Consider the following 23,154-nt stretch of genomic DNA (forward strand, 5'->3'; position numbering starts at 1 on the left):
TCATCAATAGGCTAGCCCATAAGGTATTAATATTTGATCCTGACCAGAGTGTCTTTAGTCTGCTGTAGATATGTATGAGCTTGTTGACTTCTCTTAAAGGGACTAATATATTAAAGATGTCTAAAACATATCTTCTACTTTGTACCTTTTCTTTCTGTTATTTTAATTTACATTCAGTACACGTGAGTTCCACAGTCATTCCAGGTTATTAGGCCATACTACACATACTCTGTAGTAAATGTTGTTTTCACAGTTATATGTAAACCTTTACTTATTCCAGTAACATGATGCTGGCTATTTTAAGTCTCCACTATAAAATGCAATACATGACATGCTGGTATAAAACCATACATCAAAATAAGTATGTCCTCCACACATGCTTTCAATGAAATGGAACTCTGAAGTTTGCAATACATTAAACTCAAACAAAAATCTTCTAAAATTTAATCCAAAAAAATATCAATAGCATGCACCAAAAAGACTTCCATGTAAAACGATCACACCAGGTTTTTATTCCATCTCACATGTCGCTGTACAAACTTATAAATTGAAAATCTTTAAGTTCCGGGTATGTTATTATGGCCTTTTGACCTTTCATCATGCCAGGTTGTTGATACCACTCATTGATCCATTCAGTAACAAGGCATCTGATTGGTCAAAATTTATATGGAAATCTACCAATCATACATCACAACACTGAAGCAGTATTCAAGTTCAAAGAGCTTCTTAATTTCATGATGTTATCAGAGAATTCGTTTTGACCTCCAGCCTTGGAATGGAACTGTAAAACAAGAAATAGAACATCAGATCTTGTTATTTAATAAAGCCAGTTATAAAAAAAAACAGGTTCTACCAGGTGTAACAACTTCTTACATTTTCTCTCCCATTTTTTTTATTACTAAGAAGAAACATGTACCATAATTGGTTTTTTTTTCTAAGTTTTAGATAAGGACTTTTACATATAAGTGTGAGGAAACAGGTTTGGTGGGTGTGTCATGGGGATATTAATACTGTAGGTAAAGAAAGTTACATACTAGTGAGGGGAATAATATTGGGTGTGGAGGGGACAGAGAGAGTTATGTATCAGTACTGGGAACAATATTGGGTGTGGTGGGGACAGAGAAAGTTACTTACCAGTACTAGGAACAATATCGGGTGTGGTGGGGACAGAGAAAGTTACTTACTAGTACTGGGAACGAAAAGTTACTTACCAGTACTGCGAACAGTAATGGGTGTGGTGGGGACAGAGAACGTAATGTATCAGTACTGGGAACAATATTGGGTGTGGTGGGGACAGAGAACGTTACTTACCAGTACTGCGAACAGTAATGGGTGTGGTTGGGACAGAGAACGTAATGTATCAGTACTGGGAACAATATCGGGTGAGGTGGAGAAAGAGAACGTTATGTATCAGTACTGGGAACAATATTGGGTGTGGTGGGGACAGAGAAAGTTACTTACCAGTACTGGGAACAGTAATGGGTGTGGTTGGGACAGAGAACGTAATGTATCAGTACTGGGAACAATATCGGGTGTGGTGGGGACAGAGAAAGTTACTTACCAGTACTGGGAACAGTAATGGGTGTGGTGGGGACAGAGAACGTAATGTATCAGTACTGGGAACAATATCGGGTGTGGTGGGGACAGAGAAAGTTACTTACCAGTACTGGGAACAATATCGGGTGTGGTGGGGACAGAGAAAGTTACTTACCAGTACTGGGAACAGTAATCGGTGTGGTGGGGGACAGTAGAGATAAGTAGTGTACTTACCAGTACTGGGAACAATATCGGGTGTGGTGGGGACAGAGAAAGTTACTTACCAGTACTGGGAACAATATCGGGTGTGGTGGGGACAGAGAAAGTTACTTACCAGTACTGGAAAGAATATTGGATGTGGTGGGGACAGAGAAAGTTACTTACCAGTACTGGAAAGAATATTGGATGTGGTGGGGACAGAGAAAGTTACTTACCAGTACTGGAAAGAATATTGGATGTGGTGGGGACAGAGAAAGTTACTTACCAGTACTGGAAAGAATATTGGATGTGGTGGGGACAGAGAAAGTTACTTACCAGTACTGGAAAGAATATTGGATGTGGTGGGGTATGTTCTGTTTCTCTATATAAGTCACTCAATCGAAGCCAAAGTCCATCACCTCCAACGGCTGCCATTTGTTTACAAATCTCCATGGAAACCTATAAAAACAATTAAACAGACAAAATCAGAAAAGATATAACAAAAGACACATAAGTAAATAACACCTTTTGATATTAGTTTTGAATATGATACAGTAAAGCTAAATAATAAATAAACTGTACCATGTAGCCATTTCGTCCTTGTAGGACTCATCAGTAATGCTAAGGGTCTAAGATATTGAAACCTAGGAGGGGACTGACAAATCCACATTGATCAAAATAAATGTCAACAAGATAAGGAAAAGTATGACATTGTCCCCAGTGTTTAAATGTATGACATTGTCCCCAGTGTTTAAATGTGTTTAAATGTATGACATTATCCCCAGTGTTTAAATGAAAGACACAAAATCATATATTTATGTAAATATTACAATAACGGACATAACTCTATTCCAGAGGCAATGTGAGCCAAGATGGTGCTAGCTCATATAAAGTCTCGGTTAGTTCTTAAAACAATTTCTGGGAACCATGGAAATTGTAATTTTGCCTGCAATAAATAAGGATTTTTCTCCTGCAAATGGCACCACTTCAGTGGTAGGATGACAAGTGGACAAAGTTTCAGGTAGTTATCTTGAATGATTTGATATTCTTCTCTTGAAACAAAATTTGTAGCTTTGCTTATTTCCATGCAAACCATAACAGTCAGTGTCTGTATTTTGGCTGATACATATATATGACCACATATACATACCTGTTGGAGAGGTTTGGGCTGTGGTGTTATGAACCATACATTCATACCTGTTGGAGAGGTTTGGGCTGTGGTGTAATGATCACACATACACACCTGTTGGAGAGGTTTGGGCTGTGGTGTAATGAACCATACATACATACCTGTTGGAGAGGTTTGGGCTGTGGTGTAATGAACCATACATACATACCTGTTGGAGAGGTTTGGGCTGTGGTGTAATGAACCATACATACATACCTGTTGGAGAGGTTTGGGCTGTGGTGTAATGAACCATACATACATACCTGTTGGAGAGGTTTGGGCTGTGGTGTAATGAACCATACATACATACCTGTTGGAGAGGTTTGGGCTGTGGTGTAATGATCACACATACACACCTGTTGGAGAGGTTTGGGCTGTGGTGTAATGATCACACATATACATACCTGTTGGAGAGGTTTGGGCTGTGGTGTAATGATCACACATATACATACCTGTTGGAGAGGTTTGGGCTGTGGTGTAACCAACCACACATACATACCTGTTGGAGAGGTTTGGGCTGTGGTGTAATGAACCATACATACATACCTGTTGGAGAGGTTTGGGCTGTGGTGTAACCAACCACACATACATACCTGTTGGAGAGGTTTGGGCTGTGGTGTAATGAACCATACATACATACCTGTTGGAGAGGTTTGGGCTGTGGTGTAATGAACCATACATACATACCTGTTGGAGAGGTTTGGGCTGTGGTGTAACCAACCACACATACATACCTGTTGGAGAGGTTTGGGCTGTGGTGTAATGAACCATACATACATACCTGTTGGAGAGGTTTGGGCTGTGGTGTAATGTACAATACATACATACCTGTTGGAGAGGTTTGGGCTGTGGTGTAATGAACCATACATACATACCTGTTGGAGAGGTTTGGGCTGTGGTGTAATGATCACACATATACATACCTGTTGGAGAGGTTTGGGCTGTGGTGTAATGATCACACATACACACCTGTTGGAGAGGTTTGGGCTGTGGTGTAATGTACCATACATACATACCTGTTGGAGAGGTTTGGGCTGTCGTGCACTGAGGTAGGAAACACACACACCAATAATGTTTTCTAAGGAGCTTCCAGACAGGTCAAGCTATAATAGAAAATTGACCATTACAAACTATCTTGCTGTAGTGTTGGTAAAGTTTGTTGATAAACAAGAAGCTACTTAAGATAACAAATCTTGTCATCCATAGAAGTTCTATATAGTATGTGGGATTATGATGCGGATTCATTACCAATAAGGCAGCATGGTTACCAGATCTGTTTTAACCCTTGTTGGCAGTGCCTGTCAACCTCTAGGGGGTCAACCTTCCATTCTTATAATTTTGAATGTCCACTACATAAGCCAATATATAATTTGTCTTTTAGTCCCATTTGTCTTAAATTGCTACTTTAATGAAACTGAGAAAGACATTACGTAAATGATGTAAGTTTTATAAAACTGCTGAAATCAAACTTCTAACTGGGAATAAAATAAATGTTAGCAGAAACTTAGATACCTGTACGGTGAGACTGCCAAGCACCTGCAGGGCTTGTTTTTGTAGTCTACAGTTAACTGTATACAGGTAAGCCTGACCCGCATGTGAGCTGTAAACAAACACAACATCCTTTATTCTACTAACATAATATCAAACCCCAAAGACCAATACCATTATTTCTGTTATTTCCTTATTTTTGTACGATGCAGTACTGTATAGTTGTTCTATTTCAATTTGCTCATATGGATGTTTAATTCACAAACAGTAAAACTTGGAGTATGGATTATTACAGGACAATATGGCTAGAAGATCAACAATCTCTTAACTCTGAGTAACAGAGTCGGTATATCACAGGATAATATGGCTACAAGATCAACAATCTCTTAACTCTGAGTAACAGTGTCGGTATATTACTGGATAATATGGCAACATGACTTACACACGATCTCTAATTTGGAGTTGGGGAGTGGACTAATTACCTGACAATAAGTCCCAGGGACTAACACACGATCTTTACCTTGGTGTAAGGGAGTAAGATTATTACCTGACAATAATCCCACAGGACTAACACACAACCTTTACCTTGGTGTAAGGGAGTAAGATTATTACCTGACAATAATCCCACAGGACTAACACACAACCTTTACCTTGGTGTAAGGGAGTGAGATTATTACTTGACAATAATCCCACAGGACTAACACACAACCTTTACCTTGGTGTAAGGGAGTGAGATTATTACCTGACAATAACCACAAAGGACTAACACAATATCTAACTTGGAGTAGGGGAGAGAACTTATTACAGGACAATAAGTCCACTGGTCTTACCACAACATTTAATTCAGAGTAGGGGAGTGGGCTTATTACAGGACAATGATATAGCACTTAGAAGTATCTTATAAGACCCAAAATTTATATAGGTATAACCAGTTCTTTTGTATTTTTAGACAAATTTTTTTCCCTAATGTGCATTTGAGGGTGACAACTTTAATATAATTTAAGAAAATTGTATAATAAGCGGAGAAATCTTAATCATTTTAAAGATGTAAATGTCTTGTACTACCTGATCTGAGCTTGTTTGTCCAAAAACTTTGTAACTACTGGCAGCACATCCTTCATCACACGTTGTTTGAGGAAGTCTCCACTCATATTTGTTATCACAGACAGGACCTCTAGAGCCTGATTGAAGTTAAGAATGTCAGACCTTTGTGTCAAATGATGCATACATTACTTAGTAATACAATACTCCTTGTTACATTGTTTTCTCTGTTTTTATAGATGTTTTTTTACATTTCCTTTTTTAATTTTAACTAATAGGGTTTTACACAACTTAGGAATGGCACACATGTGACTTTAAATTTGGGGAAAAAGTGCCACAAAATCTCGAAATGGAACAAAAAGCACAAAAAATGTTAAAATTTTATCATAAATTATAGAGATTTCTCTACTGTACCACACTTTGCTGAGGTATAAACACAACCATCTTAACCCAGGGTGACTCTCAACAAATTGTACTTTGGACGGCACCTGCCAGTTATTTTGAAAATTTGTTAAACTACTACTGTTTTGGAAATTTAAATGCTTGGATCTGAAAAATACATTTGTTTAAGATTATTGGGAATAGAAAATATTGTCTGCCCCAGATTCCCAAAAAAACAAAAGAAAAGAAAAAAGAAAACAAAACCAAAATTGAAAAAAAATAAAAAATGGAAAAAAAAAATATTCACACAAATATTTACACAAATTCAAATTAGGGAGGAGGATAAACAAAAACAGGAGCTCTACCTCCAATGTGACTGTGACAGTATGATGAGCCCCTAGCTTTATATCTAATAACTGTATGGTACTCATTTTATTTCTATTGATACTTGCCTTTTTTATGACCAGCTTTTCTTTATCTACAAATCTGGCACTGAATGGGACCCAGATTCCATGCAACAGTGGTAGTAACTCATCTACAAACAGGAAGTGATAACAACAAACCATCACCAGTAATCAAAATATTACAAGTCAAGATATTATGTAAATTCAAAGAAAACCCTAAAATGTGACTACAATGCTTCCTTCAAGTAACACTTTATCTACATTCACCTTGAAACCTCTAAATGTGACTATAATGCTTCGTTTAAGTAACATTTCATTCAAATTAATCTCAAAACCTCCAAATGAAATTACATTACTTTATAGAAGTAACACTATCTACTTTTAACTTAACATTAGGAATAATATGTTGTATAATTATATGACCTTGACCTACTTGAATGATCTGCCAGAGCTTGACATGCTTGACCGATGGTGTCCAATACCAGAAGTTGCAGGCGTGCATTGTGGGAAGACAGGAAGTGCTTACAACGCATCATCACCTGTACAAGGTCAAAGGTTACTAGATATCAAAATAAAGGAACAAGTTTGAGAACTAAAATTACTTTTGAAAATAAAATATAGTACACTATATAGAATTATACTAGACATATATCTATTTTTGAGCTTAACTAAAATCATCAAAATGAAAGAATGTGGACAATATCAAACAAATTATAATTCCAATATTCTTAAGTTGATTTGTTTAATTCTCCCATCATCACTTCCATGTTTAAATATTCTAAACAATGACACATTAAGAAGTTGTATTACAGGTACAACAACCATTAGTTGTAATGAACATGATATTCCATTAACTTACCTCCTTAAGAAATTTAATCATGTTTGGATCAGAGTTATTCCCCTTGTGAATTTCCTCTGTTGTATCTGTTTCGCCTATGTCCTCAGTGTCACTAATATCCTCCTCTGTTATATCACCACTAGCAACCCTCTTCTGATCACAGTAGTGTAATATAGAGAGCAGCAGTGGTCCTTCCTCAGAAACATTACAGCCTTCCTTGACATTTCTTTTTGCTGTCACCTCTTTTTGAATATCCTGTAACTACAAGTCAGAAAGTCCCCGATAGTTTAATATTTAGCAGATAAGCTGAAGTTATGAAATTTTCATTAAAATAATGGAATAGATTCCCAGTTTCTTAAATTTTATTTGTAAAATATCTCTCTTTAGTGTCCTCTATAATTACCACTTCCCTATAGTGTTTCTACTGGAAGTTTTAAGACATATCCAGTGTAACAAACTCTCACATCTTTGTAGTTTACCCTACATGAAGTACCAGTGCTTGTTTCGCCTTCAGTAAAACCATATTCTGAAGAAATGTGTAAATGATAGTAACATCATCAAATATCTCCTGTTAGGATCATATTTCAGATTCCCATTGATACTGAGGTATTCACATTACTGTTGTTTTTATAGTTTGTATTTTGTGTATATCAATAAATTCTTACATTTTATAGAGATTTATATACTCCTACCAAAAAACACTCAAATATCAATCTAAGATTTGTTTCATCAATTTGAGATAAAAACGAAGCCCTTTCAGATCCAATTCCTCAGGCCATGGCTAAGTACAAACAATATTTACATAAACATCAATATTCAGATATCTGTAGAAAAATTAAACATGATCCAGACACAGATGACATGAGTGCAATTTGACCCACCTTAACAGGAGGGAACCATCTGACCATGGCCTTGGTCAGTTCGTGTAGAACTCCCATAAATAACACAGCTTGGTCAAGATGGTGGTCATCAAGTACATCCAAAATCTACAACAAGGGAGATAACTTCAATCATAAAATCCTATAAAAAATTCAGTAATCATTGAAGATGCATCATCTACCAGGGGCAGACAACTACAGGTAAACACGGAAATACATATTGTTAATCAATGGCAGACGATTACAGGTAAACACAGAAATAAAAATTGTTAATCAAGGGCAACAACTACAGGTAAACACAGAAATACATATTGTTAATCAAGGGCAACAACTACAGGTAAACATGGAAATACAAATTGTTAATCAATGGCAACAAGTACAGGTAAACACGGAAATAAAAATTGTTAATCAAGGGCAACAAGTACAGGTAAACACGGAAATAAAAATTGTTAATCAAGGGCAACAACTACAGGTAAACACGGAAATAAAAATTGTTAATCAAGGGCAACAACTACAGGTAAACACGGAAATAAAAATTGTTAATCAAGGGCAACAACTACAGGTAAACACAGAAAAAAAATTGTTAATCAAGGGCAACAACTACAGGTAAACACGGAAATAAAAATTGTTAATCAAGGGCAACAACTACAGGTAAACATGGAAATAAAAATTGTTAATCAAGTGCAACAACTACAGGTAAACACAGAAATACATATTGTTAATCCAGGGCAAACAACTACAAGTAATACACAGAAATTGCTATCATTAATCAAGGGCAGACAACTACAGGTAACAAACAGAAATGCCTACCATTAATCAGGGCGAGTCAAATACAAGTTAACACAGAAATATCTGAGGAGGGCAAATACAGGTATGTATGGAATAGCTACTGTGAATAAGGAGCAGACAACTCCTATTACAATAATACCTCTTGTATGGTGTCATCTATTAGTGGCAGAAGATCACAATTGCTGTACTGTAACATGACCTTCAACACCAGAGGGCTGCGTTGGTTGTCGTAGAAATGGCGTAGTCTAAGTGATATAGAATTCACTAGGTAATCAGCATTTTTCTGAATGAGGTCAGCAATGGAGCTAGAAACAAAGACAATAAAACCCTGACACAAATGTTTTACTGCACAAAAAACCCAACAAGAAAATCACAATATTGATAAAAGCCTTCTCAAGTTTTATTGCAAACAAACAAACAAACAAGAAAAAACAAATATTAATAAAATCTTTCTCATTTAGACCTTTTCTTTCGTGCTCAACAGGTGCTTAATTTTATAGCTGAATACGAGTGGTACAGAAAGAGCTTACCTGTAATTGCAGGTTGTACAGGTGGTACACAGTGAGAGACTAACCTGTAATTACAGACTGTACAGGTGGTACACAGTGACAGACTAACCTGTAATTACAGACTGTACAGGTGGTACACAGTGACAGACATACCTGTAATTACAGACTGTACAGGTGGTACACAGTGACAGACTAACCTGTAATTACAGACTGTACAGGTGGTACACAGTGACAGACATACCTGTAATTACAGACTGTACAGGTGGTACACAGTGTACACATACAGACTTACCTGTAATTACAGATACCTGTACAGGTGATAACATAGTGGTACACAGTGACAGACATACCTGTAATTACAGGCTGTACAGGTGGTACACAGTGACAGACTAACCTGTAATTACAGACTGTACAGGTGGTACACAGTGACAGACTAACCTGTAATTACAGGCTGTACAGATGGTACACAGTGACAGACATACCTGTAATTACAGGCTGTACAGGTGGTACACAGTGACAGACTTACCTGTAATTACAGGCTGTACAGGTGGTACACAGTGACAGACATACCTGTAATTACAGATTGTACAGGTGATAAATAGTGACAAGACTTACCTGTAATTACAGGCTGTACAGGTGGTACACAGTGACAGACTTACCTGTAATTACAGGCTGTACAGGTGGTACACAGTGACAGATATGCAGTATTGCTGATAACAGCTGTATTGTCTCCTAGTTTTTCCAACATTGGATACAGAGTCTGCATCAACAAGGGCAGATAACTCTGACCAAGTGCCTGTAGATGATAAGAAGTCAATATGTAACAGTATCTTCTGATTGTTAGGGAGTTTGGTTGATGATATAGTAGGAGATATGTATAGGAATTGTTATGAATAAATCAGTATATTGAAATAGATCTGTAGAAAGCAGGGTGCCAACTGAAATGAGATGTATGGATGTTGTGTATTTCCCTCTATCAATGTGCTGATTGAAGTGTTACCTTTGAAAAGATTCCTAGTCCCTCCAGCAGTACACAAGTCAGAACTGTGTTCCTGTGATACACACTCACACTCTCCTCATTAGAAATTAAAGTTATGGCCCTCAGAGAACTTCCAAGATGCTGGTCTTGCTGTCCATTTTTCTCCGTTGCCATGGTAGCCAGGTAAAAGTTTCCAGGTGTTAAGTAATCTTCCACTAACATGCTATAACATGAAGAAGACAATATTTATATCATATTTGTTCTACTTAAATAAGCTCTGTTCTAATGGTTGAAATCATTGAATAAAGTTTTTCAATATTGTCTTGATATCAAAATTTATTGAAAATTCAAATATGCAATAATGTACATATTTTTTTTATTCCTATGAGATGGATGATACAAAGTCTAAATTGGTGACATTACCTATATACTTTAGAACATTTTCTTCAGGTTGATAATGTCATTAGAATAGAAATTCTTATAACACAAACAGTAAAAGATTTAAGTGTGACATTTTGATGACTGTATGATCACCTTCTTCAGACAAATGACCACTCAAATCTTGTGTTATAAGAACTTCTATTCTATTACCTATGTAGAACTCTTTAGTGACATCAAAATACGTATGACATAGGTAATATCAGTGGATGAATCTAAGCTTTGATGGAGGAACATAGACTGTCATGAGATAAACACTTCTAGACAAAAAATTACCTGGATTACCCCAGTGAGGCTAGTGTATACAGTCGTATCCACAATAGGTTTGTCGAGATTGCAATGATTTAAAGATTGAGGGACATGATGACATACTGTAAACACAGCCTGCTACACCCTCTATACAGTGACATACTGTAAACACAGCCTGCTACACCCTCTATACAGTGACATACTGTAAACACAGCCTGCTACACCCTCTATACAGTGACATACTGTCAGCACAGCCAGCTACACCCCCTATATAGTGACATACTGTAAGCACAGCCTGCTACACCCTCTATACAGTGACATACTGTAAACACAGCCTGCTACACCCTCTATACAGTGACATACTGTAAACACAGCCTGCTACACCCTCTATACAGTGACATACTGTCAGCACAGCCAGCTACACCCCCTATACAGTGACATACTGTCAGCACAGCCTGCTACACCCCCTATACAGTGACATACTGTCAGCACAGCCTTCTACACCCCCTATACAGTGACATACTGTCAGCACAGCCTGCTACACCCCCTATACAGTGACATACTGTCAGCACAGCCTGCTACACCCTCTATACAGTGACATATTGTCTGCACAGCCTGCTACACCCTCTATACAGTGACATATTGTCAGCACAGCCTGCTACACCCTACCTGATGACACTTTTTAGATGATCCCCAGAACAGTCTTCCGTAGGTGAAGCTTTGGCTATGCTTTGTTTTTCTGAAATAAAGGAATTTTTCCAAAAGTTAATCACATTATTGGCCATGCACAACTTATCTAAATCTACAGAGAATTTTAACACAATCCATCCAAGAATCAATAAAGCTGTACTGTCAAAATCCAAGATGACATCTGTTAGTCATTTTTTGAGAAACATAAATGAAAAAATAACGGAAACCATGTGAGGAAAAGTTTTATTTTCAAAATCCAAGATGGCAGCCAGACATTTTTAAAATATTTTTTATCAGCCTGAAAATCAAAATCACAGAAGATTTTCCAGAAATATCCGGAGAGATGGCTCTTTTTCTCCCAATTCATCCGAAAAGGTTTTAATAATCCCCCTCAAAACTGAGTATGTACATAGGTACCACGGGGACTTACATCTTAAAAGAAATCTGGAAAATCCAGTACAGGTACTTCCATAGACATAGCAATAAAAAAAATTGATTAAGGACAAACAATAGGACAGATTGACGACTGACAGAGCATGGATCAATGACGAAGGGGAAACTTGAAGAAACCCATCATCATTAGAGGATTGACTTAAAACTTCCTGGATTAAAAAAGAACATTACATGTCTACAAATTCAGATAGTGATGATAAATTTCTGAGGGATTTCAGAAAATTGAGATAAAACTTGAAGGAGTGATAATCATAGACTTCTGTTGATTGAAATAGTTGTACATACCAGCAGCACCAGTTACAATCTCGTTCAGCATGAGGACGGCCTGAGGTTTGTAAGCAGCAGACAGGTGGGCTATATCTAACACCAAATCCACCAACAACTGTATACTACCTGTGGTCAACAGTTACAGGTGCTTTAGTAATGTGATTTAACAAGTGAATGTAATTACAGACTATATAATTGAAAGTGACCTGGTAAATACAAAGTTTCATGGAATATTGCAGAAGAGCATCTTATTATATTGACTATAATTCATTACTATATTGACTCTAATACTTTATCATATCAATTTTAATAGTTTATTATACCAACTATAAAACATTACTATATCCATTACCCCATATATAATACTCTATTTGAAAACTACCGTAAATTTGCGGGTATAGTGCGCAGGTATATAAGTCAACTTGATAATTTGTGAGAAAAACCTCATCTTATAAAATGGAGTATTGTAAAAAAAAAATTTTCGGAGTCTAAATATTTGGAGGCTGGTAAATGTAAATACAATGAAACACACATCAGGCTATAAATAGATCCTGTTAAAACTTTGATCAATTTAACGTTTAACGAATTGTATCAGTTTGATTACATCATGTCAGAGAGAGAATGTAACAATACTGGTAAATCTATGTACATTTGTCAAATATTTAATTAAAAAGAAAGAAGTTATATGGGAAAACAATAACAAACACAAATAAAATGTTACCATAGAATCCCAGACATTGGCACGCTCTCTGTAGCTGTTTGTAGATCCGATTGTCATGGAAATGTTTGAAGTATTTCCTAAGTGGTAGAACACTGGAGGAATTATTTGGATCCAAGGCACTGCCTCCTAAAACATAAAAACCACTGACATTGTGATGACTTGTGAAGTGTAGTTACAGGCTCCTAAAACATAAAAAACACTGATATTGTGATGACTTGTGAAGTGTAGTTACAGGCTCCTAAAACATAAAAAAACACTGATATTGTGATGACTTGTGAAGTGTAGTTACAGGCTCCTAAAACATAAAAAAAAACACTGATATTGTGATGACTTGTGAAGTGTAGTTACAGGCTCCTAAAACATAAAAAACACAGATATTGTGATGACTTGTGAAGTGTAGTTACAGGCTCCTAAAACATAAAAAACACAGATATTGTGATGACTTGTGAAGTGTAGTTACAGGCTCCTAAAACATAAAAAACACTGATATTGTGATGACTTGTGATGTGTAGTTACAGGCTCCTAAAACATAAAAAACACTGATATTGTGATGACTTGTGATGTGTAGTTACAGGCTCCTAAAACATGTAAATATGATATATTCTATGTAACCATTATGTAGAGAATTTTTACATTATTTTTAGACAGAAAATGACTGATCTCACATCTGAAGTTTTCTAGTGTATTCCTATTGAGGTCATTCTCATCTGTACATGATCATAATCTATAATGTGATTAACATCACCCAAATTCTTCTTCACCAAAAAATCTACATCGCTTGCTAATTTTTCCTCAAACAAAAAGCTGTAAAATTTTCAAAATTATCCGTTTATAGAAGTACTAATACAATGAACAGAGAGGAACCATTCAACTATAAACCAACACACTGGTTTTATTTACATCATGGCAACATTTCCCTGGGAATCAACCCCATATCTTAAACACTCTACAATAAAGGAACACTGATTATTGCTTAAAACAAACAACAAGATGACCTTATATTATGTTCACATAGAGGAAATGTTTCAGTGGGGTCAAAAGTCAAAATATCAAACCAAAATAGAGAAATGTGTTCCAATGTTTGGGGTCAGAGGTCAAAATATCGAATCAAACCATGTTCCAACTCTGATGATGATAGTCGACTGTGACAGTAATTACTTACCATCTCTGGTAATGATAGACGTCCAAATATAGTAATTACGTACCATCTCTGGTAATGATAGACAAGTATATATAGTAATTACTTACTATCTCTGGTAATGATAGACAACTATATATAGTAATTACTTACCATCTCTGGTAATGATAGACAAGTATATATAATAATTACATACCATCTCTGGTAATGATAGACAAGTATATATAGTAATTACTTACCATCTCTGGTAATGATAGACGACTATTTATAGTAATTACTTACCATCTCTGGTAATGATAGACGACTATTTATAGTAATTACGTACCCTCTCTGGTAATAATAGACGACTATATATAGTAATTACGTACCCTCTCTGGTAATAATAGATGACTATATATAGTAATTACATACCATCTCTGGTAACGATGGACGACTATATATAGTAATTACGTACCATCTCTGGTAACGATAGATGACTGTAATTACGTACCATCTCTGGTAATGATGGACGACTATTTATAGTAATTACGTACCCTCTCTGGTAATAATAGACGACTATATATAGTAATTACATACCATCTCTGGTAACGATGGACGACTATATATAGTAATTACGTACCATCTCTGGTAATGATGGACGACTATATATAGTAATTACGTACCATCTCTGGTAATGATAGACGACTATATATAGTAATTACGTACCGTCTCCAGTGACAGTTGTACGTTCCTCGACTATTCCTATATCACTATAATCCATATCCAGGACCTGGACTAGAGACATGAGAAGTCGGCGACCATGGGAGAGCATCAGTCCGTCCATCTGATCACCTACACACAAAAACACAAACACGAAAAGATCAAAATCAGCATTCAGTCGATCGTAAGGGAAACTAATTTTTCAAGGAGTCCTGAAGATAATAAGTACTGTTTGTATCAAACATAGATGTTTCATCCTGTGTTTATTTATCATGTTTCATGCATTTTTGACAAAATGGTAAATCTTTTGTTTGAATTTTGCAGTTATGTTACCAGTATACAGGATGTATGTTAATCTCCTTAATACAAGGTCTACAACAAAATCAAGCAACCTATGATATGTAGGAATACATAGGCTGCTAAAATGAAGCATAACACTACAAAATACAATACACTAATAGTGTATAAGAATTTTAAAAATGCTGAAAGGACCACATTTCTTTTAAACTCCCTCTACGTGGAGAGAGTATATAATTTTTGAAAATTTTGTCATGATTTAAATTATATATGCTAAGCTCTGGGCTTATTGCAGGATGAAGCAAAGGTAAACACAGTTTTATTATGATTTATTAAAACACCACTTGGCTTATTGTAACATCGTACAAAGGTAAACACAGTTCTATTATGATTTAAGTAAAACACCACTTGGCTCATTGTAACATCGTACAAAGGTAAACAAAGTTTTATTATAATTTAATTAAAACACCACTTGGCTTATTGTAAAATCGTACAAAGGTAAACACAGTTCTATTATGATTTAATTAAAACACCACTTGGCTTATTGTAAAATCGTACAAAGGTAAACACAGTTCTATTAAGATTTAATTAAAACACCACTTGGCTTATTGTAAAATCGTACAAAGGTAAACACAGTTCTATTAAGATTTAATTAAAACACCACTTGGCTTATTGTAAAATCGTACAAAGGTAAACACAGTTCTATTATGATTTAATTAAAACACCACTTGGCTTATTGTAAAATTGTACAAAGGTAAACACAGTTCTATTAAGATTTAATTAAAACACCACTTGGCTTATTGTAAAATCGTACAAAGGTAAACACAGTTCTATTATGATTTAATTAAAACACCACTTGGCTTATTGTAACATCGTACAAAGGTAAACACAGTTCTATTATGATTTAATTAAAACACCACTTGGCTTATTGTAACATCGTACAAAGGTAAACACAGTTCTATTAAGATTTAATTAAAACACCACTTGGCTTATTGTAAAATCGTACAAAGGTAAACACAGTTCTATTATGATTTAATTAAAACACCACTTGGCTTATTGTAAAATCGTACAAAGGTAAACACAGTTCTATTAAGATTTAATTAAAACACCACTTGGCTTATTGTAACATCGTACAAAGGTAAACACAGTTTTATTATGGACACTGGTGTCAAAACCTTAGACCACTTTCGTGTAACCCAGTTGGAACGGTTCAGACGGCCTGGAACTATTCCACGATAAACATGTTGGTACAAATGTTGCCACTGATATGTGTAAAGTTTAAAGGCAAAGTTTCAGAATTTCCTGTCAACCATAATACAATGAACCAAAGATGATATATAATTCATTTTAAATCAAACTTAACATCATAATGTTTCCAGAAATATGTGCATACACAAACCCTGTTTTATGCTGAAATATTGTAATTTAACAATATTTAGCAAGTTAGTTTCTGTCTGACCATTTCCACTGCTTATGTGAAAGTGACCTTAGTCTTTCTGTCCTTGGAAAGGAAATCAAAACATATTCCAGGAGAAGAGATAAGAAGAAGAGATAAAAAAATCAATATACAGTACCAAGAAGTTCTAGGTATCCCACCAACAGCTGAACCACAAACAACTTCTCTTCTTCATCTAAAATAAAAAGGTTTACAATTTATACAACAGATTATCAATCCTGAAACCAAGAGAGTTTCTGGTGCACAGTTTTAATAGATATAACACCATCTTTGATAAAAGAGTATTTATCTGATGAAACAAAATTTGATTTTTACATGGGTAATCATTACTTTCGGAAGCAATAAACATTCACTTTGGGAAAGTCTGAAATAACACAAGAAAGTTATTTAAATGTTATCAGCTGACTTCATCAATCTTTAGGAAAATCCACCATAAGATAGGAACAATAACGTTGTCCTGCCTTCAAAATTATGCTCTCCTCACAAGGACAGATAACTGACATCTACAGCTATTTTGAGGTATTTTGAGGGCTCTCGTCACAAGGACAGATAACTGACATCTACAGCTATTTTGAGGTATTTTGAGGGCTCTCGTCACAAGGACAGATAACTGACATCTACAGCTATTTTGAGGTATTTTGAGGGCTCTCGTCACAAGAACAGGTAACTGACATCTACAGCTATTTTGAAGTATTTTGAGGGCTCTCGTCACTTGCATTTTTAGTGAATGAGTAATTTTTTAAGACAAATCAGTCCTGTACCTGTGGTGTTCATTTGTCGAGGAAGAGATATTGATAAACTATAAAGGTTCTCTTCTAACATCTCCACTAGAGGGCGACACTGTTTCCCATCCAGAGATGCTGCAAACTTGTCCAGCTTTTGTCGACTGTGGGTGGCTACCTTTGGATAGTCATCACCCAGTCTGCCTACTAACACAGCCAGGAGATCTGACACACTCTCCTCCAGGTTCCTTCAAAAATGGAAATGAAATAAATCTTTTGTTACAATACATTATTACAAATTTTTTTATCATTTTTCAACAACTGCAAAATGGAAAAAAAGAAAAAAGAAACTTTGTAGCAATATATCTGTATACATTAACATGATTTCAGGTGCTTCTTTTGTTTGTAGTGTTATAACAATATAATACCTAGAAAATGTTCCCCCCTCTGTACATGTAAGTAGCAATGTTTGATGAGTTTACAGAAGTTGTCAAATGTCACTACTGACCTTCTGACCTTGACTGATGACATCTTAATATGACAAAGAGTGTAGAATTCGATATTATGGGGACTATTGGGTGGATAGGAATGAGATCAGTTGAGAGATTCTCGGTTCTTATAATACTGATTCAGAACAGAGGAGGACTAGATTTGGGCGGAGAGACAAAGGTAATGGTAAATTAAATGCCCACCCCCCCACCTCCACCCCTGCTTCACATCCAGTACATTAATTGCTGTTGGTATAACATTATATAATCAGAACAATCACAAGTCTTAAATCCATCAGACAAATATGTACAATGTACTATGTTTAGTGTAACAACCGTTTTACAGTAAAGAAATAATGAATCCTGACCTTGTACTCACCCTCGGCAGTGGAGTAACATGGCTCCGACCCAGTCTACCAGGGAAAGTCTCACCTTCCAGCTGGAATGACTTCTCACCTTTGTCACCTGCTTCACAATTACTGTCAACTTAGAACTGGTATTTTTCACCCAATCAGGATTTCTCCGTACAACCAAGCTTTCAAGTTTTGAATTTGCTGCTGAAATAGAAAACATAAACTCAGGCCACTTCTACATAGATAATTTATATGGAAACCAATTTTTTCACTTGAAAATCTTCCCAGATCATTCTTTTGTTAGATTTTGAATATAACTGTGAACATTTGTTTTCTAATTAATGCTTTGTTGCTGGTTTTTGTAGAAATTAGTGATAGATAGTTGACTTGTAGGGAATACTTTGAATACTGCATATGTTGTCATTTGTTACCCAAACTGACATATTTTACAAAGCCATACCATTCTTTCACCGATGAAAAGCAGGAAAGTATCGCCGTGTATACTGTAAATGCATTTATTTTGGCATAGTAAAATTTTAGCTACATTCTTGAACACATAAAAGCAATGAGAATGTATAGAAACTGTACAACCACATTTCAGCGTAATATCTGGAGCATGATATGCACTAAAATAAACTAAACTTTGTACATTTACAGTAATGTTAACTATTTTTTGTTTAAAATTTGACAATTAGATATTTGTCATTCAATCTAATGGCAAAAATTACACACTAGCAGAAAAAACTTTCTTGTGGTCTAGTTGTTTGTAGTACCATGTAACTTGTCTTCACTGAATTATCCTTTAAAATAGCGATAAAAAATTAATTTCTTTACATGGCTTGGTCTTTCTGTTCATTAACATGTCACCTGTTAAAATATGAGCTGCTTTCCACTGACATAATATCAACTATAACAATTCTATAATGTACACTAACTTTGGATTTTGGAAAGTAATTGAGAGTGATGTGTCATCACTTTTACATTGCTATCAACTTTCAACTTCACCTCTTAACCTCAACATGTGTAAAGTGACCTAAACTTGTACTCACCACCAGGTAAACTGCGACTTTGATGTTACCAGGGAAAGTCTTCACCTTCTCAGCAATGACTACATCACCTTTGTCACCTGCTTCACAATGTACTTAGTCAGGTATTTTTCACCCAATCAGGATTTCTCCGTACAACCAAGCTTTCAAGTTTTGAATTTCCTGCTGAAATAGAAAACATAAACTCAGGCCGCTTCTACATAGATTTATATGGAAACCAATTTTTTCACTTGAAAATCTTCCCAGATCATTCTTTTGTTAGATTTTGAACATGACTGTGAACATTTGTTTTCTAATTAATGCTTTGTTGCTGGCTATTGTAGAAATTAGTGATAGATAGTTGACTTGTAGGGAATACTTTGAATACTGTTTACGTTGTCATTTGTTACCCAAACTGACATATTTTACAAAGCCACACTATTCTTTCACCGATGAAAAGCAGGAACTAAAAGTATCGCCGTGTATACTGTAAATGCATTTATTTTGGCACAGTAAAATTTTAGCTACATTCTTGAACATATAAAAGCAATGAGAATGTATAGAAACTGTACAACCACATTTCAGCGTAATATCTGAAGCATGAGACGCACTAAAATAAACTAAACTTTGTACATTTACAGTAATGTTAACTATTTTTTGTTTAAAATTTGACAATTAGATATTTGTCATTCAATCTAATGGCAAAAATTACACACTAGCAAAAAAAACTTTCTTGTGGTCTAGTTGTTTGTAGTACCATGTAACTTGTCTTCACTGAATTATCCTTTAAAATAGCGATAAAAAATTAATTTCTTTACATGGCTTGGTCTTTCTGTTCATTAACATGTCACCTGTTAAAATACAAGCTGCTTGTCACTGACATAATATCCACTATAACAATTCTATAATGTAAACTAACTTTGGATTTTGGAAAGTAATTGAGAGTGATGTGTCATCACTTTTACATTGCTATCAACTTTCAACTTCACCTCTTAACCTCAACATGTGTAAAGTGACCTAAACTTGTAAATACTCACCAGGTAAACTGCGGCTTTGATGTTTGTTCTTCACCTGACTCTCAGCAATTAGTACATCATCAAGTACCAGCCTCATGTACTTAGTCAGGAGTTCTAGTGCAGTCTGAAAACATTCGAGAGCAAACAGATTTAGTCAGGAGCTCTACAGAGGTCTGAAATTACCACAAATCAAACAGATTTAGTCAGGAGCTCTACAGAGGTCTGAAATCACTACATAAAAAATTGGTATTAAGTGAGAAACTTGAGACAGATTAAAATATTTACTGTAGCAATTGGCTAAACAAGGGAACATCTACATAATGTTTGTCATTGACAACACACCTGTATTACTGCCTGTCCCTGGTGAGTATCACAGCTGATGAGACGACTCAATGTAATGGTGACTCCAGGGAGAAATGAGGCTAATGTGTCTCCCAATCTCACTCGCATGCTTGTACAGTCTGAAAAAACAGCGCAAAATTGCCAAATACAACGTCACTCTCAAACTTGTACAGCCTAAAACAGCACACAGCATCATCAGAAACAACCTCCCTCGTATAATGATACTGCCTGAAACAACTACATAACAATGCTAACTGTATCAAGCACATTGTACAGTTCTGTTGAACAATGTAGGTATTTTATTGTTTTAATGTCCTTGAGATCTTACACTGACACTCTGATATAAGTAAATTATAATTGTTGGTAGCAATTCTCTGTTTATCTTACACTGACAGTAGTTACTATACATTGAAGCTGGTATTCTATGTTGAATGTTTCATGACTTTTATCTCTATTTCAGATGAGAATCTTACATTTTCTGTCTTCCTGACAGAGTTCAATGAGAAACCCCAGAGCTGCTATTTTTAACGGTCTTGATCTTTCTTGGTCTGCAACATTTAGCAGCATTGACACAGCATGTCCTAAGACAGGAAGACTCCCCACAGCAAACAGGTTCTCAATGATGCTGAGACAAAGAAGAATCCATAATTAGTATAAATTTTACACCTTCTGTATTTTTACAGAGGTAAAGTACAGTATAAGGAAACTTTCACTGAATTTGATTTTCAGGGTTTATAGGTAAAGATCAAGGTCACTGTTATTATGTATGGAAAATCATGCTTGAATTAGCAATGACATCAGTACATTTATATTTTATAATGCTGTATAAGTATAATGAGTATCATGTATATACTTAGCTATAGTTGGTAGATAGAGTTTTACTTACTAGATAACAACCTACATATATTACACACTTACTTAAAATCTGAACTCTTCAATAGTGACAACAGCATCTGAACAATGGCCAGCTTTAATTCCTCTGATATATGGGACACTAAAACAATTCACAAAAATAAATCATATATGAAAAAATACATGAAAATTACAAAATTTATCAGATAATGGAGTATTTCACTTCACCATCCAGATTTTGACATTTCTTTTGATCAATTTTGATTTCAATGAGTCGTCTCCTACACTTCAAAATTTAGGTCCCTAGCATCACTGAGGAGTCCTAGAAGGACAAAAACAACTGTATGATGCAGTTTGATTCTACCGTATTGAACTCTACATTTGTATTTAAAGGTCTTCTTTACTTGTCTGTCTTCTGTATATCTCTTACAGAAGATGACTCAAACTTGCCTTTTGATGGATTGCTGGGATCACTCAGTGTTAGACAAGCAGTATTGAAGATATCCTGAAACATGTCCCATCGTGTAACACAACTGTGAGATAGGACATACTCCATACACTGATATAAAGCCACATACATCTCGCCAGCACTGTAAAACAAATACCACATTCTGTAGATAGGTGTTGATTTAGGTGTAATATGTATTGAGATTCTCACATAAGTACAAATAATTGCATTTATCAATCTTATAGTGTATGTAATGCTTTAACAATCTGTCTATACACTTTCTTTCTTTTCCTGTTTGAATACGACCTTGATTGGTGACTATATTACACTTTCTTGTCCACAAGACTTCTGCCAATGCTAATTTTCAATCTTTTGGAATCTGTCTGTTACCTTTATGTGACATTATTGCACAAATGACATCATGATTAAAATGAGAGTGATTTAGATTTGAGACATGATATTCCACAGTCTGTATTTACTCACTATTTTTTCTCCTGTTTGAGTATGATCCGAAGCGGAAAAAGAACATATTCTTGCAGCTCCTGCATATATTTTCTCTCCAGGCCATTTATGGCCTGATAGAGAGCAGTGACATTTTCCCTGGTATGTTCCTTTGTAAGTTGGACACATATGGGACGGAGACGTTCAAAAAGACTTGACTTCACCGTACTACTCATGATTGGATATTTCAAATGCAGGTTGTAATGGTCATATCTGTAGGAAAAAGTGAATGGAAAATGTAGAATGAAATTTCTTGAAGAAAATTTTCAAGTAAATGATTCTTTTTTACAGCAAGAATCAGTTTAGGACAGGGAGTTCTAATTTTTCATCGTCAATTTTTGTTTTCCTTGTGTCACAGAGGTCTAGGATATCAACTGCAATAAAGACAATAAAAAAAGTAAAACCAGGATTCAGATTCCTTCTGACTGCTTTATATATACCTCATTCTCTAACCTACATTATGACCTGTTGTCTTACCCAAACTTTAGATAGTCTTTCATTTGTTCTCTTAATTTGTAATCTGTTCTTATGTCTAAATTTGGTAATGTAATACAAAATGTTCAATTATCTCATTGTTAGTATTAATATATAACAATTTTCTGTATGAACAAAAAGAAGATTTACACAGACTCCTGTAAAAGTACAAAGTGAATAAGACATGGTGTTCCAGAAGAGCAAGCATCTTCTGCTTTGTTGGTATCACCCGTCAAGCAAATCTTGGTCAATCCAAATGAGAGGCACCAGCAGCTTAGCCAAAGTAAAAATAAACAGTTTTCATGCCATAGACTGT

At 35.5% G+C, this 23,154-nt stretch overlaps 1 protein-coding gene across 1 annotated transcript; it reads right to left on the minus strand.

Moving 5' to 3' along the window:
- Nucleotides 1-688: 688 nt before the first annotated feature.
- On the minus strand, nt 689-22,540 carry LOC132557874 (TELO2-interacting protein 1 homolog). Its single transcript, XM_060222403.1, has 25 exons — nt 22,347-22,540; nt 21,866-22,005; nt 21,482-21,557; nt 21,037-21,188; nt 20,564-20,682; nt 20,243-20,345; nt 18,207-18,384; nt 17,379-17,587; nt 16,736-16,792; nt 14,871-14,996; nt 13,028-13,153; nt 12,325-12,432; nt 11,566-11,635; nt 10,231-10,432; nt 9,890-10,026; nt 8,861-9,026; nt 7,936-8,040; nt 7,076-7,315; nt 6,650-6,755; nt 6,265-6,347; nt 5,456-5,571; nt 4,415-4,502; nt 3,919-4,005; nt 2,071-2,193; nt 689-781 (listed from the first exon to the last, which is right to left on the minus strand). Exons 1-25 carry the CDS (start codon nt 22,538-22,540, stop codon nt 689-691), a joined length of 3,204 nt encoding a protein of 1,067 aa, XP_060078386.1.
- Nucleotides 22,541-23,154: the final 614 nt, after the last annotated feature.

The sequence above is a fragment of the Ylistrum balloti genome, unplaced genomic scaffold (assembly GCF_031769215.1).
Source record: "Ylistrum balloti isolate Yb309-2 unplaced genomic scaffold, AGI_CSIRO_Ybal_v1 Utg369656, whole genome shotgun sequence".
NCBI classification, from domain to species: domain Eukaryota; kingdom Metazoa; phylum Mollusca; class Bivalvia; order Pectinida; family Pectinidae; genus Ylistrum; species Ylistrum balloti.

Bases quoted from the DNA above. Each gene is read 5' to 3' on its own strand.
- LOC132557874 (XM_060222403.1), bottom strand. From the start codon at position 22,540: ATGAGTAGTACGGTGAAGTCAAGTCTTTTTGAACGTCTCCGTCCCATA. The intron at 6,348-6,649 runs GTAGGTCAAGGT...TCCTGTTTGTAG, and splicing joins AGCTCTGGCAGATCATTCAA to ATGAGTTACTACCACTGTTG. The intron at 782-2,070 runs GTAAGTAACTTT...CTTGTTTTACAG, and splicing joins CAATATTCTTTCCAGTACTG to TTCCATTCCAAGGCTGGAGG.